At 56.2% G+C, this 17,708-nt stretch overlaps 1 protein-coding gene across 2 annotated transcripts; it reads right to left on the reverse strand.

Moving 5' to 3' along the window:
- Positions 1 to 6,619: 6,619 nt before the first annotated feature.
- LOC119035588 (MORF4 family-associated protein 1) lies at positions 6,620 to 8,296 on the reverse strand. Of its 2 annotated transcripts, XM_037126982.2 has the most exons (3): positions 8,204 to 8,296; positions 7,660 to 8,085; positions 6,620 to 7,203 (listed from the first exon to the last, which is right to left on the reverse strand). In XM_037126982.2, exon 2 carries the CDS (start codon positions 8,048 to 8,050, stop codon positions 7,673 to 7,675), a length of 378 nt encoding a protein of 125 aa, XP_036982877.1. In that variant the 5' UTR covers positions 8,051 to 8,085; positions 8,204 to 8,296; the 3' UTR covers positions 6,620 to 7,203; positions 7,660 to 7,672. The 2 variants fall into 2 exon arrangements, with proteins under 2 accessions (XP_036982877.1, XP_036982876.1); XM_037126981.2 differs by having other exon boundaries at positions 7,660 to 8,235.
- Positions 8,297 to 17,708: the final 9,412 nt, after the last annotated feature.

Raw genomic sequence — 17,708 nt, forward strand, 5'->3', positions numbered from 1 at the left:
ATTTCAGGGCCGCCACGGCCCAGCGACTCCACAGACTTCCTGTTTCCCACTCTGAAAACACCCACCACCCATCCAGCGATCACCCCTCACCCGCCCTCCCTTCATCTGCAGGCCACCACCAGTCTGCCTTTTATCACTACGGGTTTTTCTGTCCTCAACAGGTCATCTATATCTATTGCTTTACTAAAGCTGCCACGACACAGTTCCACAGACGGGTGGTTTAAACAACAGAAACCCGTATTCTCCTGGCTCTGGAGGGTAGAAGTCCAAGATCAAGGTGCTGGCAGGCTGGGTTTCTCCGAGGCCTTTCCCGTTTGCTTGTGATGGCCGCCTCCTCGCCGCGCCCTCGCATGGCCTTTTCTCTGTGCGTGAGGTCCCTGCTGTCTCCTGTGCTTGTCAGAATGCTAATCACATCAGACGACCTCTGTTCACCTCTTGAAAGGCGACTGCGATCTGAATGTGCCCCTCCCCCCAAATTCGTATGTGGAAATCTCAACTACCGACGTGGTGGGGTCAGGAGACGGGCCTTTGGGAGGTGCGAGGTCATAACCGCGGAGTCCACGAGTGGGAGCTGTCGTGAAAGAGTTCCCGCAGAGCTCCTTCTGCCTTTCCGCCACGCGAGGGCTCAGCGCGAAGGCGCTGGCGACACTGGAGGAAGAGAACTCCCACCAGGCCTCGGTCTTGGACTCCAGCCAAATTTGTTTCTCGAGGCCTTACTAACTTTACTGCTAGAGCTGACGAGTGATCTTTAGACTCCTTCAAATCTACGAGCTGTGAGAAACGCACTTCCGATGCTGTAGGCTCCCCAGCCCGTGGTATTTTGCTACAATGGCCCAAACGCACCAAGACGAAGGCCCCGCCTTCACACACAGCCGCGTGGGCGGGGGCGGGGGGCGGTTAGGGCTTCAGGGCAGGAGTCGCGGGGAACAGAGTTGGGCCTGCTCTGGACATTTCATGTGCAAGGAATCGTGTACCACGTGGCCTTTCGTGTCTGGCTTCTCTCAGCTGACATCGTATTTTCAAGCTCTGTCCAAGCCGTGGTGTGTACCGCACTCCATCCCCTTTTGTGGCTGAATTGATACCGTTGCGGGGAGAAGCTGCAGCTCCCTCAGCCATTCCTCCATCCATGGCCATCTGCGTCGGTCCCGCCCATCGTCATTGAATATGATAGCATTTCTTTTATGCTTTTTCTTTTTTATCTTATTTTAAGAAATTCTTCTCTTCTATGAGGTCATTAAAAAATGTTCCTTTACAGTCTCTTCTAAAACATGGCGCAGTTTTTCATTTTCGAGGGAAATCCATCTGGAAGTGAGGTTCGAGGCAGGGGTCTAACTGCATTTCCCGCACTTGGAGAGCCGGTTGCTGTGGCCCTGCTTCCTGAGCCTTCTCTCTGTTCCCTCGGGTCTGCAGGGCGACCCCTGTCGGTGCCGGGCCTGCGCGCGGGCTTGTGGCCCCGATCCGGGCTGTCTCACATCCACCTCACGGCCAGATTAGCTTCACCGTAATTCTGACAGCCGGTCGGGTGGGCAAGTCCCCACTGCTCCTCCTTTTCCAGGAATGTGCCGGCGTTTCTACTTGTCCATCTAAGTCTCGAATTCGTTTTTCACATTTGACCAGGACAATCAGACAGACCCACCTGATGAGATTTTTTAAACGAGGATTGAACTGACTCATTGGAGCAACTGGGAGAATCACGATACTAGTTCTGTCCCTCCGTTTAGCTGCTCTTTACTGCATTCCAATGCAATTTCACGCATAACATTTTCCTAGTTACCCTGCGTCTGGGTTGAATAGTACCCCTCTCCCCTGAAACTCCTGCCCAGTCTGACCTCAGAATGGGACCTTGTTGCAAAGAGGGTCTCAGCAGCCGGGTCGAGTGGCTAGAGACCACACTAGATTGGGGCGTGCCCTGAGTCCCGTGACCGGCATCCCTACGTGCAGCCTCCTGAAGACCCAGAGACACAGGGAAGACGGCTGCGTGAGAGCAGAGGCAGCGACTGGACCGACACGCCCGAGGACACCAAGGACCCCACCCCCCCAGCCATGCCCAGAAGCGGGGAGAGGCCGGCAAAGACCCTCCTCCCGTACCCCTTCAGAGGGACGCAGCCCTTGGGACATCTGGCCGCCCAACTGTGCGGGAAGAGATTCGTTGTTTGAAGCCACTCCGTCTGTGGTAGTTAGGGTATCCCTATAAAAACAATATGCCATTAAAATTGTTTTGGTCCTATTGTAAATGATACCGTTTAGAAAATTCCCTGTGTTCCCCGTGAAGAGGAACCCCACTGACTTTCGGGTGCTGATTTCGTGCCCAGAAACCTCCTGAGCTCTCCCACTAAGGCTGAGGGTTTCTAACCTGCGTTGTTAGGAAGACATCGGATCGTTGGAGTGTAATGACAGTAGCTGTGGCGGTTTTAAAAATACGTCCACCACCGTTTTGTCTGGTTAGTGTGCACGGTCCATCGTGGTGACAACTCCATGTCAGCACCCTAACCTCGCACCCCTCTTCTGCCTCCTGCCCCCTTCCCTCCCCCCTCCCCTCACTCCATCAGAAGCGCAGCCCCCCCGCCCGCCAGCCCATGCTGCCAGGGACCATCCCCAACGCAGCTGCCGGAAAGCCCAGGCTTGGGGGAGTCCGTCTCAGCTGTTTCAGGTGGTGGAGCAGAGTCTTTTTTTATTTCTTTATCTTTAGAGGGGAAGGGAAGGAGAGAGGGAGAGAAATATCAATGTATGGTTGCCTCTCGTGCATCCCCTGCTTGGAACTGGCCTGCAACCCACGAATGTGCCCTGACTGGGAATCGAACCGCGATTGTCTGGTTCGCGGCCCGGTGCTCAATCCACTGAGCTACACCAGCCAGGGAAGTGGTGAAGCACAGTCTTTGAAGAGGCAAAGAATATTATGAATGAGCTTGAGGGTAAGAGAATGGGACAGAGAGATTGAAGAAACAGCAGTGGGGGTGCAAACCAGGAGAAAGGAACTACTGAACACCGGGCGTTCAGAAGCGGAGCAAGCCGAACTGACCGGGGGAGGGGCCGTTCTGGGCAGGCACCGGGGCACGGGCCACAGTGCTAACCAGACAACAGACCCCACCTCCCTCGGGAGGATGGCGGACACTGAAGGCACTGCCCGGGTAAAAACGCTAAGTCCCTCCTCGTTTGTGTGACCTGTTCGTCACAAGTCCGCGGGGAGCAGCACCCACCCCAGGGTCACAGGTGGTGGTCGGCCCCCAGTCTCTGATGTGCTGGCCCCGAGCCAGAGGGAGGAGAATTCTGGGCGGGTCTCTCACTGGAGGTCCCGGTTGGATGTGACTTTCCTTCCTAACTCGTGGCCCAGATTGAGCCTCACATACGTGAGCACGCACACACCACCAGCACCACCAGGGCCCTGGGGCGCGATCCTCCCAGTGCCTGGAAGGCGGAGGATGTGAACAGCACTAGTCGCCCCTACAGCAGCTGACCGGGGTCAGCGCGAGTCCTGTGAACCACACAGGATGCCGGTGTCTCCTGGGGTCATGCAGAGAGCAGGGGGCTGCGAGCCAGCCAGCTCTCCAGTTCCCAGCCCCTATTCCTGCGCAGCTTGGGTTCTGAGGGGTTTTATTGTTCTTGTTTTTAATCCTCACCCTAGAACATGTTTGAGAGGAAGGGAGAGAGAAACATCCATCTGTTGCCCCCGGTACTCACCCCACCTGCGGATCCAGCCCACGGCCCACGTGCCCTGACTGGGGGTCACACCCGCAAACTTCTGGTCTGCACGGTGACGCTCCTTCCAACCGAGTCACCGGCCAAGGCCTTCTGAGGTTTTATCTTTGGGAAGGTTACTTTTGTTAATGCCTCCCCCAACCCCCGCCAAGGGTTGACCGTGTCCTTGGCTGCTACCAGTCCTCCTGTCAAGTCAGAGTTCTTTTCTCCCTCCCAGGGCTCACCTCGGCGGCAGACCCGTGGGACGCAGCCTCTGCGGTGCTGCTCAGTGGTCTCCCCAGCCTGATCCTGCGAAGTGGCAGCTCTGACGCTCCAGCTCCACTTCTCGCTGGAGCCTGTCCCCTAACCACCCCCACTGCCACAGCTGTCACCATCCCCCATCACACCACTCTGGTGGGGAAGGGCAGACACACATGCACCACCTGAGCAGAGGTCCCAGCTTCGGGGAGCCTCTGCCAGCCCTGCCCGCAGGCCGCCCAGGCCCTGGTGCCGCAGGGATGGCGGACAGGCAGAGACCCGGACCTGCCGCGGGCAGCCCCTGCAGCCCCACCACACTCCGCTCAGCCCTCGGAATGCCTCCTCTTGGGGCTTTTTGCTGAGAAAATGCAAGGGGTTGTTGCCCCTGCAGTCATCGGCAAGCCGAGTCGGACTGAAGAGGCCGGGGAACCAGGACTTGGTGTCTGCTCTCCAGTTGTAACCGGAGTCACAGGAACAGGGTAAGGAGTTGCTGGAGAAATCAGGACCAGCTCTCAGACGGCGTGGGAACCACCTGTGATCCCTGAAGTTTGCAGTACAGCCAACACATGCAGCCAGTTAAAAATGACAACAGGTAGCTCTGGATGTTGACAGAGCATAAGATTCTCAAAATGAGAGTTTTTGTTTTACTGACTTGAGGCAGAAAGACATCGATTTGTTGTTCCACTTCTGTGCGCATTCACTGGTTGATTCTTCTGTGTCCTGACTGGGGATCAAACCTGCAACCTGGCAATCCTGGGACAACACTTGAACCGACTGAACTGCCAGGCCAAGGCCTCGCACTGCGGTTTAGGTGACAAAAAGCAACACAAAACTAAGGACGCTCACAAGTTACATGTTTTACCTTTACGTAACAAAATTTAGAACTTTCAAAGGTTGGAGAGAAGGACCTGTGCGTGCGCTCTGAGACCCACACCTGGAAGGAAGCGCACACGACTCGGAGAAGGCCGTCTCCCGAGAGAGCGGCTGGGGAGCCGGGGAGCGGAGGTCACTTCTGCACCTCTAGAACGCTGTGCTATTTGTATCGCCCACTTAAAAATCAACCACCAAACACGATGCAGTTTCCTGAAACAGGAAAAGGGCTTGAGGGGGAAACTGGTGAAACCAGAATCCAGTCTGTGGTCTCTTACCAGCTCGCACCAACATCCATTCCCCGGTTTTACCAAACAGACTAAATGCAGTTTCGGGGGCGTGGTGTTCTGGCTGTAACTCTGCTCTACCTGCTTCTCCTCGCCACTGGCACAGGTTCAGAGCCCTGGCTGGTGGAGCTCAGTGGATTGAGCACTGTTCTGTAACTTCAAGGGTCACCAGTTCCATTCCCAGTCAGGACACATGCCTGGGTCATGGGCCAAGTCCCCAATAGGAGCACATGAGAGACAACCACAAATTGATGTTTCTTTCTCTCCTTCTCTAAAAATAAAACTTAAAAATAAGAACAGGCTCAGCAAATTCCCAGCCTTGGGTGTTTGCTCTCTGTTCCTGGGCTTGGGACGTCCCTGTCTCTCCTTGGCCTTGGAAGCTCTCCTCACTCTTCAAGGCCAAGTTCACCAGTTACTCGCTCTGAATGCTCTCCATGATTTGCCCCCTTAAGGCATGGTTATCTACAGTGTGACAACTTCCTTTTGGTCTATGTTTATCAGCAGGTTTCCCCAGGAAGCAGACTGGGATACAAACCGGAGTGCAGGGGAGTCTGTTCGGGATTAACACCGGTGGCAGGGAGGGGACACCCAGATGGGGCACAGGGAGCAGCAGGGTTGTGACCAAGTCCGAACAGAAGTGTCCGCAGACCCCACAGGGAGCTGCCTCTGAAGCTGAGACGCCCTTTGAAGTTGTCCCAGGGAACAGCGAGAGGGCCCTCAGCCCCCCGGCCTGGGCAGCAGTGGACACGGCCACCTGGGAGGGGGGCTTAACCCGGGCCAAGGCAGCTCTAACGCAGAGGCGCTGCTCAGAGGGCGACCCGCTGAGGGCACCTGCCAGCGATCCTCACAGCAGGTGGGGGAGTGAGTGAGTCCTTCGTTTCTTAAGCAGGGAGGTCTGCCAGCTCCCCTTGGCTGAGTGCAAGGACTAGAGAATTGTTTCCATTTTCAAAGTAGGAACACAGAAAGTCCTTTGGTTTCTGAGGGCAGGAGCCTTGGGCCATGGAACACGAGGTCCCCTTCCTCCCGGTTCCCAGTGCGGCCTGCAGAGTAAGTCTGCCCTGTGCTGGAGGCTGGTTGGGGGCATGAAACAAACAGTAAGGAATTCGTCCTCCATTCAACAATGATGAAAAGGAGATTTCATTCCAAAAGAAGCAAAAGTTCTAAGTAACTTTTTAGATCATTTGTCTTTTCAAGCAAATGAATACTTTTATTAACATGGTAATTTTTTTAAACACATGGAAGGGTTCTGACCTCAAATACTTGTTAGGTCTGCTACTCAAACGAACTTAGAGCTGGACAACTTATGAACCTTAAAGATGCCTCATCCCTGTCCACGTTAGGGTCCAGTGCAGACAGCCCTTGCTTTCCTTCCGCAGCCCTTCTGGGCCTTTGCCACATCCCCTCCACTCTGCCCTCCGCAACACACCAGGGCGCCACCCCACGCGTGAGGAGTGCTGAGACCTCACCTCCTACCAGGTCCCACATCAGACAAGCTGACTGAGGCCATGCAGACAAAATGACCAGACCAGTTACACCAGACAGTGTGCCGTGTCAAGTTTAAACTTTGAACAAAATACATCTCTCCTCCTTTGGTCTCTCACAGAAAAACTTCAAGTCCCAAAATACAGGTAACACCATCTTCAGCCATCGTCCGGGTCATTAGTTTCAGCCAGGTCGGCCCACTCCCATTCCCGGTCGAAGTCTGGTCCCTTCGTCAGCTTCTTTAGCAGCTGCTTGCTGCAGAGTCGTCTTCTGAAGTCAAGCAGCTCCTTCAGCACCTCCAGAGCTGGGGACCCCCAACTCTGAGTCTCATATGTCACACAGTTCCAGGGAGCTATAAAAGGGCGAAGCACCTCAACATTTGGAAACTACCAGAGCCCAGAACAAAGGGGACCGCTGCAGGAACTTACGATCTGGGCCCTGCTTCCCAGACACGACACCGGCAGGCAAAACTCGTATTGAGGTCGTCACCCGCAGACCACAGCAGAAACGTAGTGTGAATGGGGACAGAGCACAGAGAAAACGAGGGAGTGAACGGAAGGCTCTCCGGGTCCAGCTTCTCCAGGGTGTCAGCCAGTCTCCGTCAGCGGACCAGAATCCACTGGCTGAAAACCTGAAGGCGAAAATGGGGAGAAACCCATCATTAGGAGGCTGATTACAAGAGAAAAGCAAACGCAACCCCTCGCAACCAAAACCAACTGTGGAGGCCGGACGCCCCCTCTTCTAGATGCCACCTCACCCGCTCCCAGCGTCTGGCAAGGTCTCCAATTGTCTAATAATGGCCTGCTCCCTGAAAATTCTGATTCCATGGCCTGTGTCGTGATTTCGTTCCCAAGGCAGCTGATAAGTTCATTATCCCACAATTACCCAAATACATACCCAACCGAAAAACAACTGTTTTGTTCCCAGTTACCAGTGTAAAAAGAACAGTATCTACGAACACCTCCCGCAAGAAAAATTGAGCATGCTTTTCTTCTCCCCTCCCCCCACCTGCCCTCCCGCGGGGACCACCATTCAGTAAGCCCCGAAGATGAGCCCAGGGCAGGGCGCCCGGCGGCCCCCGCCTTACCGCCGACCCTCGCTCAGGACGACTCGCTTTTCTCTATCCGCCGGACCAGCTCCACCAACATCTCTGCCATCTTCGCGATCTCCTTGGCCTTCTCCTCCGCCTTTTCGCCTCTCGTGGCCGCCCGGCCGTCGCCGCCGTCGCTCTGCAGGTGGTTCAGGGCACTCTCCTCCGAGGCCTCCACCTGCGTTTTGATCTGGATGAGCATATTGTCCATCTCCCACAGCTTGCTGCGGTTCCGCAGGTACGCGCGCCCGTGCTCCCGCGTCAGCGCCGCGATGTCCTCCCGCATCTCGTTGATGACGGGCAGCAGGAACTGCTCGAAGTCCTCCTCGGGCTCCAGCACTTCCACTTCCTCCGGCTCCGCCAGCTCGACGATGTCCAAGGGCCGCATCCTCGCCGCTCCTCCGGAACCGGTCTCAACGTTTGCTGCGGAGAGAAAATGGAGACTCGCTAGGCTTAGCAACAGAGTTCCAGAATATTCTTGAAAACTTTTACCCTTTTTAAACTTTCCGGCTCAGAGAAGCCACAGCAAGACACGACTTACGAGCAGAGAAGCGGCGAACAAAATGGAGTCGCGGCCGTCAACCAGCTCCCTGCGTGTCGCGACCCCGTTCACGACACGACCGGGCCTCTTTACGGTCTCGACGCTAGTCGAAGGAGCGCGGGCGCGCGCACGTCAGCGGAGAGGGACGCTGCCGGCTCCTCCGCGACTGCGCACGGACTCGGGCACGAGCTCGCAGGCTCCTCTCATCCCCGCCCCCCCTCCGTTCAGCGTGACCACGTCTCTCTGCTCCCCTGGCTTAGGGGAGAGTACTTTTGCTGCGTCTTCCTGGAGGTCGTGTAAATTAAATGTTTTTAAGATGTAAACGCGACATACCTGCACGGAAAGAGGAAGGTGCTATGACAATTATGTATTCAAAGGCTATGACATCCCTGGGCAAACCCTAACAAACCCTTCCTCTTCAGAAGTAGGGCTCTGGGCGCGGAGGGGGGAACCGTATTGGAGAGGGGGGCCGGGTCTTCTTATTCAGCTGATTGTCCCTAAAGTCCCGAGCACTGCTTGGTACCCATCAGTAAATTTGCTTTAACATCACTCTTCTTCAAAGAGGACCTGCAGATGACCAAAAGACATATGACAAGATGCTCAGCATCACTAATTGGAAAGATGAAAGTTAAAACCGCAGTGGAATTCCACCTCACACGGGTGAAAACAGCCATCAGCAATAAACCAAACAATAAATGTTGGTGGGGATGAAGAGCAAAGGAAACCCTAGGGCACTGTTGGTGAGAAGGCAGACGGGTGCAGCCACTGTGGAAAACTGTATGGAGTTTCCTCAGAAAACTTGGCAAGGGAACTGCCTTCCGACCCAGCGATCCCACTTTCGGGAATATATCCTAAGAATCCCAAAACACTGATGAGAAAGAATCTATCCACCCCTGTGTTCGTTGCAGCATTATTTACAGTCACCAAGATTTAGAAGCAGCCCATGTGCCCCTCAGTAGATGAGTGGATACAAAAGCTGTGGTACAGTTACACAATGGAATTCTACTCTGCTATGGAAAAAAAAGAAACTCTTACCTCTTGTGACAGCATGGATGGACCCGGACATTATTATGCTAAGTGAAATAAGCCAGCCGGAGAGAGACACGCACCGTATGCCCTCATTTATATGTGGGGGTCTAATGAACAAAATTAACTAATGGGCAAAACAGAAATAGATTCATAGGGAACAGACTGGCAGCTGTCAGAGAGGACGGGGCTTGCAGGGGTAGGCAGAAGATGCGAAGGGGTTAAGCAAAAAACAAAAAAACCTTTGTAGACACGGACAACAGTGTGGTCCCACCAGACGGAAGGGCGGTGGGGGAGGTGGGAGAGGGCACCGGGGAGACCCTCGGTGCTGCACACACAGAGCACCGTCGTGTGCAGATGACACAAGAGCCGTACACCCACACCCGAAACCTATGTAACTCCATCAACCAATGTCGCCCCAACACGTTTTGTAAAAGTAAATAAGAGACCTTTACATTCAACACTGGCCACACCTCTGTCTAGCAATAGCCAAAGGGAAGCTAATTAGTTCTGGAAACTAAGCTCAAAGGAATATTTTTTTTAAAGATTTTATTTATTTATCTTTAGAGGGGAAAGGAAGGAGAGAAACAGACTAGCCACACCAGCCAGGGCAGGAATATATTTTTAATGTATTAATTTAAGAGAGAGAGAGACAAACACATCGAGTTGCTGCTCCACCATCCCCTCGGTGTCCCTTGCACGTCCCCCAACCGAGGAAGGAACCGAGACCCCGCTGCACCAGAGGGGCACTCCAACCAGCTGAGACACCCAGCCAGGGCAAAGGAATATTTTGAAGCAAATTACTACAGCCGTGTAAAATCTTTTTTAAAAAATATTTTATGTATTTATTTTTAGAGAGGGGGGAGAGAAAGAGAAAGAGTGGGAGAGAAACATCAATGTGTGTGGTTGCCTCTCATGTGGCCCCTAGTGCGGACCTGGCCTGCAACCCAGGCATGTGCCTTAACTGGGAATCGAACAGGCGACCCTTTGCTTCACAGGCCCATCCTCAGTCCACTGAGCTACACCAGCCAGGGCGCCGTATAAAATCTTATATCATCTGATTTATTTTGTCTGGTTTCCTTTTCATTTTTGTGCAAAAGTTAGTTATTTAAGCCTACACACTAAATGAATGGATCCATCCAAGAATGAATGACTCAGTGTCTATCTGGGGAGTATTACAAGACCTTGAATCTGCATAGTGGTAAAATTTTAGTAGCGCAAGGAGGTGGCAAATTGAGTGACAAATTGAATAAAAGGTTGTAGACCTCCACTGTGTATTTTGAACCTCGGGCACTCTGAATAATCTTTCAAATCTGACTTACAATTTTATATCTCTATTCTTTTATTTAAATTATTCCAGAAGGTCTTCTGTTTAAAAGGCAAATTAAACAATGCAAATGGGGGGAGGAAGCATTGCTCAGTGCAAAAATGTAAAGACAGAGAAGTTCATTTCCTAGCCTGTTGACACAGTCACAAAACAGCGAGAAAAATGTCAGGAATCCAGCCCTACAAGGGCCATGGGCTTGGCTCCTGTTTTCCAGTCAAAGGGACACAGTCCTACTTTGGAATGTGGTGGAGTTAAGACCAAAGAGGAACAAAAGTCATGGAATTCTCATTGTGCTTTTTTCCACACTTCAATTCTCTAGGGAGAACGCCCTCCCTTCGTGCAGAGATCGCCCAGCAGGCCGTCTGCTGGAGCTCTCAACGCCCCCTGGGGCCAGGGCCCTGCCCCGGGGCTCCTAATTCAGAGCCTGTTGATGCTGCTACCCAGGGGACCCCACTGAAGACCCCTGGGCTGAGCAAGCAAGCCCCTCTGTCTCATTGCCTCATCTTAGGCACCACCTCCCCCCAGAAGACTTCCAGGCTCCCGCCGGCCTCTGGCATGACCCTGTCCTGTTGCTGTCTGTTTGCTTCTCAATGTCCAGACACAGCTGTGCCTTCAAGCACCTGGTGCAGAGAAGGCAGCTGGGAGGCGTGGAGGGAAGAGAAGGGAGAGGAATGGCAGTAAGTGCTGAGTGCTGGGGCTTCCGACACCCTCCAGGGCCGGACGTGCTCAGCTGCGGTTCTCCCCGCGTCTTCCACGCCTCTCAGTGCTCTCTCCACCTTTGAAGAGTGATGGTAGTACCAGCATTTCATCGAATACTGACTCTGGGTTACAGGAGAACTTGTCCCAGGGGTCACAGAGCAAATAAAGGACGGGAGCAGGAATCAAAGCGAAGTCTGCGGAAGGCTTGCTGCAACGTCAGGGCATTCACAGCCAGGCAGCTGGGCGCTGTAACCAAGCCCTGCACCAAGGCACTGGGTCGAATAGTTTCCCCAAAAGCCATGTCCTTCCCAGAACCTCGGAACGGGCTCTTATCTGGAGGTAGCGTCATGCTTTACAGGTGGAGCAAGTGAAGATGAGGTCATGGCTGGAGCAGAGTTAGCCCTTAATCCAATGTGGCTGGTGTCCGGAGGAGGGACAGACACACGGAGGGAAAAAGGCCATGGGATGGGGGAGGTGGGAACCTGAGTTAGGTGGGCTCAACGCCAAGGAGCTCCAAGGTGTGCTGGCAGCGCCAGAGGCTGGGAGGGAGGCTGGGCTAGCTTTGGAGCCTGGAGAGAGGTTTGCCAACAGCAGTGGCCACCCCACCAGCACCTTCCCCAGGACAAGATGAGGCCCTGCCCTCACTGCTCCGTGCATGGCCCAGGATGCCTGACATTCATTCGCTCCTGCGAAACAGTTTCTGAACTCTCAGCCTGCCCCCTCACCAGAGTGCTAGTCTTAGGAGTTCTCAGGAATAAAGCTGGTGTGGCGCCAGACCTGTCCGGGCGGGGAGACGGGAGATGAGTCACCGAGAGGGCTGGTTTGCCCACGTCCCTGCCCTGAGCCTCTGTTTCCCCTCTGCCAGGTGAGGAGGTCACACAGACAGCGAGGCCCCTCCTCATCCTTCTCTCCTTTACTCCCTGCCCAGACGTCTACCAGCTCCCAGATGTCCTTCGGGCAGGCGGCTGCAGGACCCCCGAACTGGCCATGGCTGGCGGGCTCCTCACTTCGAAGCTTCGCAACTCCAGCCTCGCCCTCAGCATCCAGCAGGGGCCCGAGGGGCCCTCGATCTGGCTGGCCTGGCTGTATCCCTCCCAGCTGGCTGCACAGCAGGGGCTCTGGGAAGCTTTGGACCAACCCAGCCCAAGGAAGAGGGCAGCTGTGGGTGGGTGGGCCCAGGCCAAGCTGGCACTCAAAGTCACCCACGAGCCTGGCTGTGCAGCCAGGGCTCAGAGGCCCGTCTACAGGAGAAAAACCTGGGAGGCCGGCCTGCAGGGCCTTTCCTGGTCTGTGCACCCCCTGCCCAGCCCACCCCAACTTCCCACTGCCCCAGCATGACCCCCCCCCCACCCCATGTGCCCTCACTCTCCCGGCCCCTCTGCAGCACGCGGGACCCACCTCCCTCTGCAAACCCCCGCTTTGCTTTGTGTTTTAGGGGCGTGGGTTTGTGGCTGACCCCTTCTTGCCCTCTGCTCCTCCCTCCTTCAGTCACCTCTCCTGGCCTCTCCCTCTCTGGCTGGGGACCCCCACCCCAAGGTCAGGATCTGAGTCTGTCCCACCGTGTGTCCCCCAGCCCAGTGTAGTGACCTGGTGGCTCCTGTGAACTTGCTGCCCCAACATGGTCTGGGGCCCAGGCTGACCAGGGGCCTGTGCCGACCGGGGCCACACCCGAGGCCCCCCACCAGGCTGCAGAGCACAAACACCCTTCTCAGACACCCCACCTGATGCGGGCCCTGGAGGCTTTCCCAGAACTTCTGATCCCCCCTCAGGCTCAGACCCACAGGGGACATTTCCCCCCCACCCTCCCCCCCCAGAAACAGAACGGCCCCCTGGGCTCCTTTCGCCCCCGGGCAGGGCCTCCGGGTGACCGACTGCCTGGCTCCTCTGTGTCCCCCTTCCACCTGCTGACCGAGGAGGAAAGTGGTGACTCCGGTTCCCCTGGCCTCTCTTGACCCCGGCCCTGGGAGCAGCCGGCTCCTCGGAGTCTGAGTCAGCCAGGCAGACGGTGCAGTGGGCAGTGGCGGCCAGGGGCCAGCTCCGGGCCCTGCTCAGGTGTGTGGCCCTGAGATGACGAGGACTGGGGTGGGGGGGGGTGCAGGTGCTGAGGGCAGAGGTGCCCGCTTTCCCACAGCAGCTGTCCGGGACACCCAGGCCGGCGGCAGGAGACGGCCTCCCAGCCCCCACCCTGCTGTGACCCAGCTCCTCCAGCCCCCTGCCCCCGACTCGCTAATACTTCTGTGGCCCAGGACCCTGAGGAACTCAGAGGACACCTCGGTGGGAACCGGTGACCTCGGGGGGCCCACACCTGATGGGGGTTAATGGCCCCTCCATGGTCAGGGACAGAAAGAGGGTTTTCCTGCATGATGCGACCCCCAGCCTCCTTTTCGGAAGAAACTAGCTTTCTGGACAAATGCAATTTCTGTTAAATTTTCAAAACTTAGAAGTCGCACAAACACCCAGGACAGAACGTTCGTTCCCTGCTGGCCCGGGACGCGAACTGGCACTCTCTCCTGTTTGCGCTCCGGCCGCCCGGTGTCCTAGCCGTGCAGTAAAAACCCTGCAGAGACACCCCCTCGCCCCACCCTCGGTTGCAGTTTTCATTCCTCGGACCACCCTGGTGGCCACTCCAGGTCCCTGAGTTCCACAAGCTGCCACGCAGGCCTCCCCTGAGCCAGGTTAAAATGCGGCCCCTTTTCCTCCACACGTCCCCTTCTGGTGATGAATCGATCCCAAGGACGCACTGATGACCGACACTTGGCTGGGTAACGAGGTCCCCAGGTCCCCAGGAAGACCACTCCTGTCAGAGTCAGCGCGTGTGTTGGGGTGGATGCTGGGGACCGGGCGGGACCGAGCCACAGATGGCATTCGAGGTCAGATTGTCCCTGCTGTTCAGAAAGAGTGGGGTGACTGGGAGGCAGTCGGAGCCCACACGACCTTGTTAACATTATTCGGGGTCATTTCCCATCTTCGAGCTGCCAGGGCCCGCGTCTCTTCGCCACCTGTGTCTCGTTTTGCTGCTCACGTGTAACAGCGACACGTGAGCAGCAGGACGGCCCGTCTGACAGCAGGCAAGGCGGTGCCTGCGGGGACCAGGCGCCCCAGCCAGCCGAGCACCCTCCGCGCGTCTCAGCATCGTAGTTTTGGAAACGGGGGCCCCTGATGTGGTTTTCCTTTCTTCACAGACATCCAGCCACAAGGCCGTGGCTGGTGAGTCCGAGGGCAAGACTCGCTGGGACAGAGGGGCAGGTGGCTGCAAGCCCTTCCCGCCACATCCGGTGTTTCTCATCGCCACGTCCAGGTAGCTTCGTCATCTGTTGCTATAGCGACACAACAGTCACCTGGGTGGGTCCGTGTGTGATTCCAACAGGGGGATGGCGAGGGACGTGTTCTTGGAGGAATTTCCCGGAGTTGGGTCCTTCATAATAGACACATCAGGAAAAAAATGTACCGAAGCTTATACTGACACAGGGAGAAGCCCAACGTGTGGCCAACAAACCACTAACTTTGTTATCATAACAATATTACAGTATCATTGTCTAGTAGGTGGGAGAGATGAGCAGGTACCCAAGTTAAGTTTTTCATGTCCAGTAAGGGAGGGGCCCCGGGAGACACACCGTCTCCATCAGGGAGACACGGGGAGGATAATAGGGATAAAAGTCACCCCGTGAACATTCGGCCAGTATCAGCTTCCGTTGGTGAGCCTGCAGGCCTTGCGGCTGTCGGGGACGGCTGTCCACCTTCGTGGCCGGCAGCGCCTGGCCCCTGAAGAGTTCTTGATCTCAGCTGACAGTGGAGGCCAGTGTCAGAGACGGGGGCACACGTCCACTTGTCGTTAGGCCCCCAAGCAGGTCCCTTCCGACGGTGCTGGAAAGCCTGTGATGTCTTCCCAGCGGACAAAACTCTCCTGTGGTGAGTTGTGGTCTTCGTCCGTCATCCGGTGAAATGTTGCTAATTCATTAGTCCCTTTATGCTGGTTAATGTTACTCATGTTTGGGTCCCTGTCTGCTGGTCAAGGAGCCCTCGGTAATAATGCAGAACATCTCCTTGCGGTAAAGTTGAGCCATCCGTCCCTCCCCCAGATTCACAGGGCGGCTGGTGACCGTTTCGAGAGGAGAAAGGCCACGTTCGCTGCAGATTCCAGCCTGAGCAGCACCGCGCGGAGGGCGCTCAGCCACGGGAGGAGGAGGAAACCTTCTGCACCTGCACCCGGGTGAGTTTTCCTCGTACCGTTTGTATGTTCTCCAATCCAGAGACGGGGGGCGGGGGGACAGGCACAACGGAAGCACCATAGAATGGAACAGGCAGACGTTACACATGGTTTGTGTTGCTTGCCTAGTAAGGGAGCCCCTCCATCACCGACTCTGAGGGAATCCCCAACTGGGGAATTCATTTTTTCAAAATAATTAGCCAACCATAAAAACTATTGCTCTCCGGCAAGACGCCTCAGCCCACACAAAATCATGGCTGACACGTGTATTCTTGAGATGGTGGCACTTGGGTAAAATCCAGTGACCACGCCCGGAGCTGAAGGAAGTGAGAAATGCCCCCGGGACGGCCTTCCTGGGCTGTGGCTGGACAGAGAGAACACCTGTTGTGCGCTTTAGGGGCTGCGGTGGGAGGCCATTTCCTCCAGAACCCACCCTTCGGGGCTCTGATTCCGGCGCACGCACGTGACAAAGCGCAGGAGAGGCAGTTAAGCTCCAGATGGAAGACTGGTTTCTGGTGGGGTCGGAGCCGAATCCGTTCCCCTGGGTCAGAGGTCCTCCCCTGTCGCCACACTCTCTTCCTCGCAGCTCTCCCTGGACCCGGCCTCCTTGCGGCTTCTCAGGTTAACACGGGGCCCCTTGTCCTCCGCACTGGGGAACTGGCCGGCCTCTGCTGGCCACTTACTCCGGCGGGCTGGCAGGCCTGCAAGGTCGGACCCCAGCGGGCCCCCGAGGCTGGCTGAGAACAGCAGATACCCTTGGGAGGACCCACCTTCTGGTTGAGAGGCTGCGCCCCTGGCACGTGGGCCCGGAATCCCACCGTAAGAGGGATGCGTGGAACTGGTCCTTCCCTCTTCCCCAGTGACTCCCAGTGGGGCCACGCCGAGGCAGGAAACCTGGAGAGGGTGACATGTCCAAAGAACATCGGCCATGGTCACCCTGGCTGGTGCTGTTAAGTGCCAACCCGCTCCCTGCCCCCCAAGTTCTATCCGGGCTCTCCTCCTGCCTCCACAGTGGGCAGTGGGGGCGCCGCAGGCTTCCCCGGTGACATACGCCTCCACTTCTGTGCCCACCACTGGGGAGAAGAGAGAGGCCACCCGAGCCAGGGGACCCAAACTTGACCCAGACCCCACGCTTGGAGCGCCCCTGACCTGCGCAGAGGCCCGGAGGAGCCCTCTCCCTGTGGTCCCCTTGTCGCCGTCAGAAACAGCCACACCTGTAAGAACTTTTATAAGTTTATTGGAGCCAAAATGACCACAATTGCAGAGAAGCAAAACCTCAACGGATTGAGAAAATGCTCCAGAAAATGGGCAGTTTTGCCCCTTATTTTACACCTTACAATGGAAAGGAGGCAGAAGGGGGTTGCATGGACCCCACTGGTGGTAGATTAGGGAGGCGGGAGGAAGCACAGTGGGAAGCCTGTGGGACTGGGGGGTGCGGGGGCGCGGAGAGAAGAATAGACAACTGCGTCCTGTACAAAGGCGGGCGCAGGACAGTTAACAGTCAGCTGCCAGCCTGGTGACAGTAAGAGTGAGGGCGTTGGTGACTCTGCCCCGGTGTGTGGTTGGTGAGGTGGCTGTGCCCCAGGGGGTTGGAAGGAAGGGCAGCAACCCAACATCCCAAAGCCGTGTTACCAGAGATACAGAAAGACGCCCAATCTAGGCAAAGGTTGACTTTCTGTTACTGGGAGATTCTAGCCCAGGACGGGGACTGCCCGCCTTGACCTGCTTTTCCTTATTTTAATTTCAGACCATCCCCTGTGGTTACTTTCCGTCTCTGAGGGGTAAGGCTGTGGCCCGGGCCTCCCATGGACTTGTCAGTTCTGCTACGTGGCCCAGGTTCGTCCACACCCCGTTCACTGCTGAGGCCTCCCACAGGGCCACACCCGGGCCCGGAGCAGAGAGAGGCCCAGCGAGCCTTCTCCAGGTCTAATTCCTGTAACCGCAGGGTCTGCGGAGCCGGCTGGGAGCTGAGGCGGGGCAGGGCCGCCGGATGAGTCACAAGGTGTTGTGAAAAGCAGGCAGGTCCCACAGTCATTCACACAACGGTTTCCTCTGTCCGCCTGCCCAGCGGAGCGCCGGGCCCACCTGGTAGCCGCAGGGACCGACGGGGGCCAAAGCACAGGCTGGCTCCCTCCCTACTCAACAAACCCGCCCAGGCACCCACTGGCCCCAGACACCCCGCTTGTCCCCCAGGGTGGGGGTCACCATTATCACTCAGTGACGACCCCAAGACCAAGGGAAGCACA

Source organism: Artibeus jamaicensis, unplaced genomic scaffold (assembly GCF_021234435.1).
Source record: "Artibeus jamaicensis isolate MK-2021 breed Jamaican fruit bat unplaced genomic scaffold, CSHL_Jam_final contig_76, whole genome shotgun sequence".
Classification (NCBI taxonomy): Eukaryota; Metazoa; Chordata; class Mammalia; order Chiroptera; family Phyllostomidae; genus Artibeus; species Artibeus jamaicensis.